The sequence below is a fragment of the Rhincodon typus genome, chromosome 19 (genome assembly GCF_021869965.1).
Source record: "Rhincodon typus isolate 14 chromosome 19, sRhiTyp1.1, whole genome shotgun sequence".
Taxonomy (NCBI): domain Eukaryota; kingdom Metazoa; phylum Chordata; class Chondrichthyes; order Orectolobiformes; family Rhincodontidae; genus Rhincodon; species Rhincodon typus.
In genome coordinates this window covers 23,162,582-23,165,861 of record NC_063350.1, presented here as the reverse complement: position 1 = coordinate 23,165,861, position 3,280 = coordinate 23,162,582, and the positions used below count along the sequence as shown (strand labels likewise).

General features: G+C 37.2%; 1 protein-coding gene across 1 annotated transcript in view; it reads right to left on the bottom strand.

Moving 5' to 3' along the window:
* The window catches only part of LOC109914174 (DNA (cytosine-5)-methyltransferase 3B-like), a 124,650-nt gene extending 123,109 nt beyond the window's left edge, over positions 1-1,541 (bottom strand). Inside the window, exon 1 of the mRNA XM_048608560.1 lies at positions 1,452-1,541. Within this exon, the coding sequence (XP_048464517.1) occupies positions 1,452-1,541 (90 nt within the window). The remainder of the gene's footprint in view (positions 1-1,451) is intronic.
* Positions 1,542-3,280: the final 1,739 nt, after the last annotated feature.

The window sequence follows — 3,280 nt, the reverse complement described above, 5'->3', positions numbered from 1 at the left end:
TATTTGCTTATTCTTCTTCTAAGATTAATCCTGCCATAAAAGTAATCATATAAAGGTTCATTTCAAATAGAATACAATAAGATTGTACATTGGATGTGATCAAGAATATTTATAGCTGCTGATGATTCCTTGCTCTTCCTTTTATTTACAATCTGAATCTTAGTTCTCTTGAAATCTGATTTACCTTATTTCATTTTCTCTGTGATGTGTGCACTTGCTGTTTTGTGTCTCACTTGATCTGGAATCCTCCAAACTTCTGCTTGAAAATTCTCTGTCTCAAAATAATGTTTGATCTATCTCCACTCATCCTTGATGCTTGCCTTTATTATTCTCTCCCTTTATCTCTTTTTCTAGATGGCTCCCTTTCTTTGTGTCTGTTTATCTCCATTTTCTGATGTCTCCCTTTCTTTCTCACTCGTATGTGTTGGAAGACTTAACTTCCTCAGCTACACCATACTGTAAATCAAGAGAGATGGTACTGAGAGCCTACACTTCTTCCAAGGTTTTCAGAAATCAGTACTGTTTCAGTATATTTCAAGAGCTTACTGCCTGTTTTGGAGATTCTGGATGGATCAGGTAAGTACTTATTCACATTTTCCTTTCCAAGCTGATTTCTAATCTCCTTTCCTCTTCTTCTATCTTTTCACAGTTAATAATGCCATATTCACCAGATTTTAGTCAATGCTGCATGAGACCATCCCAGTGATGATTCTCCCAATAATTTTCTGTGGTTCTACAGATAGAAGTTGTCTGCTTCTTATTAGTGTGGGTATAATCAACATTTATACACAGGATATATATTTCTGTGTCATTTTATCTGTGGTGCCCCTATTCATCCTTCAGTGGAATGTGCATCGTACTATTCTGAATTGTTATTTTATGTATCAGAAAAACATTCATCAATGACACCTCATTAGCTTAGGATATATATGGTACTTGAACTATCATTTTTGGATACTTGATAATATAGTAATAATATTATTGTGCCTCTTTTGGACATCTCTGAAACATTGAAAATATTGGGAATTCCTAATGATTCCAGGTTGAAAGGTTTTAATTCAGAATTCTTCCTGTATTTTAAATTATTTCTCATATTGATAATCTATTTACTTAGTTGTGAAATGCAAACATGAAAGTCAGTATAAAGTCCTGTGCTCCGTTTATTATTTACACAGAACAGTAAAGTGCAGGAACAAGTCCTTCAGCCAACCATGATGCCATTCTAAACTAATCCCATCTACCACAAATGGTCTGTATTCCTCTATTCCCTGCCTGTTCATGTGACTGTCTAAATGCCTTTTAAACATTGCTGTCATCTTTGCTTCTATCACCTCCACTGGCAGCACATTCGAGGCATCTACCACCCTCTATTTTTAAAAAGGGCCCAGCAATTTCTCCCCTGCCCTAGTTTCCTTCAGTATCTTGGGATTGGGCTCTGGGGACTTATCTACTTTAATGCTTTTCAAGACATGCAATGCCACCTCCTCCTTAATGTTGCCATGCTCCAGAAGATGCCCCTCCTTAATTTTACCATCATCCATGTCCTTCTCCTTGGTGAATACCGATGCAAAGTATTCATTAAGGACCTCACCTACTTCCTCTGGCTCCACACATAAACTCCCACACATAGTTTGCAGACTTGAACTCACAACGTTTTTACTTAGGCAAGAGTACTATCACTGAACTAAACTGTTAGCTGTTAGCCTAGACCAGATAATTAGAATTGTAAAATATTCCAGTTTTCTGTCTGAAACAAGCTGCACTGCAAGTAATTTTGGAACGTAATGTCTGCACTTTTAGGATCACATCCATTATGAGGTCACACTCGGGAACAGGTCTTGAGCACATATTGTGCAGGTTACATTTGAACAGGTCTCATTTGAGACCACATCATTGTCTTTGATTGAACTACTGCCCTACAAAGTTCATCTATCTGCCGGTGAGGTAACCATCCATTTCTACATTAGGTTCATTATGTCCATTGTCAGCTTAGCAAAATTTAATGTCAGTCATTTGTTTAATAAGTTGCTGTGTAGACACTCAACCTTCCTGCTTTACACAGAAAGTGTGAAAGAGGGGATGGTCTCCACATAGACCTTCCAGCAGGAATCAAAATGGAAATCAGTGTGACCTGCAGAGTATTATGCATATTGTGAAGGTTTTAAAAACAAGATCTTGTAAAATGGAAGACACAATATATTATTCTTCCATTAATATGATCATGCTCAGATTCAGAACGGAACTGACGATTTTATTTTTAATTAAGTCTCAGTTCTTAGTTGGTCACATGACACATTTCCAGCACAATACAAACCAAAAATGCAGCTGACTGATAACTAACGAAGCATTTCCATTGAATGAAACCCTTCCCAGACGTCTGAAATCTTGCAGTCTCGGTGAGAACACGTTCTGCCCTGAGGAACAGCTGTTGGTTTCTACAATGGCACGCCCACTGGTTGATTGTGAACAACACCAATCACAACCTGGCAACTGAGCTGAATGGTGATGTCTCTGAAAATCTAGACAACCCTCAATCAATCGAGGACAGGCCTGGGAAGATGTGGCCATTTGCTTGACAGCTCAAGTAGAGACTGTGACCATCTAAATCAAATCATATATTCATTTCTCATATACTGAACTTCTGCCCTGGGAGATCCATTCCTGGTAGCATCACAACCATTATCACTGCATTAGCAAATATCATTGAACAGATTTTTAACCTTGGTATTAAACTATAACCACTTTTCTAGATGTATGAATAACAGTAGCACAATACCAGCCTATTTATTTTACTTTTCGTACTGTAGCCATGTGAATGCAAATCAGTTTTTATTTTTCAAAACACAATGTTTTTTCTTTATGTCACTGAAGATTATCTGATTATCAGGTTGCAAATGTGTTCAGCAAGAGAAAGAAAAACAGTCATTTCCTTCTTGTTATTCTGGCCTCCAAGGATAATGACTGTCAATTTAGAGTTGTCAGTTGGCTTATAATTAATATCATAATTAAATAAAATCAACCTGTTCAGACATGTTATGACACACCACCACAGCAGGTGGGACTTGAACCCACATCTTCTGCCCCTAAAACAAGAGCCCTTGAGGTATCCCTTTTTCAACAACCTGTCCTTAAGCAACACTTCAGTAGTGAAAAAGGCAAGCTTGGTTATCAGCTAAACACGACAACATTGTTTCAAATTCCAGATGAATTGTGCTCAACAACTAAAAGTACATTATCTTAGAAAAAAATGAGTTCATTAAATATCTTTCTGCCAATCTAA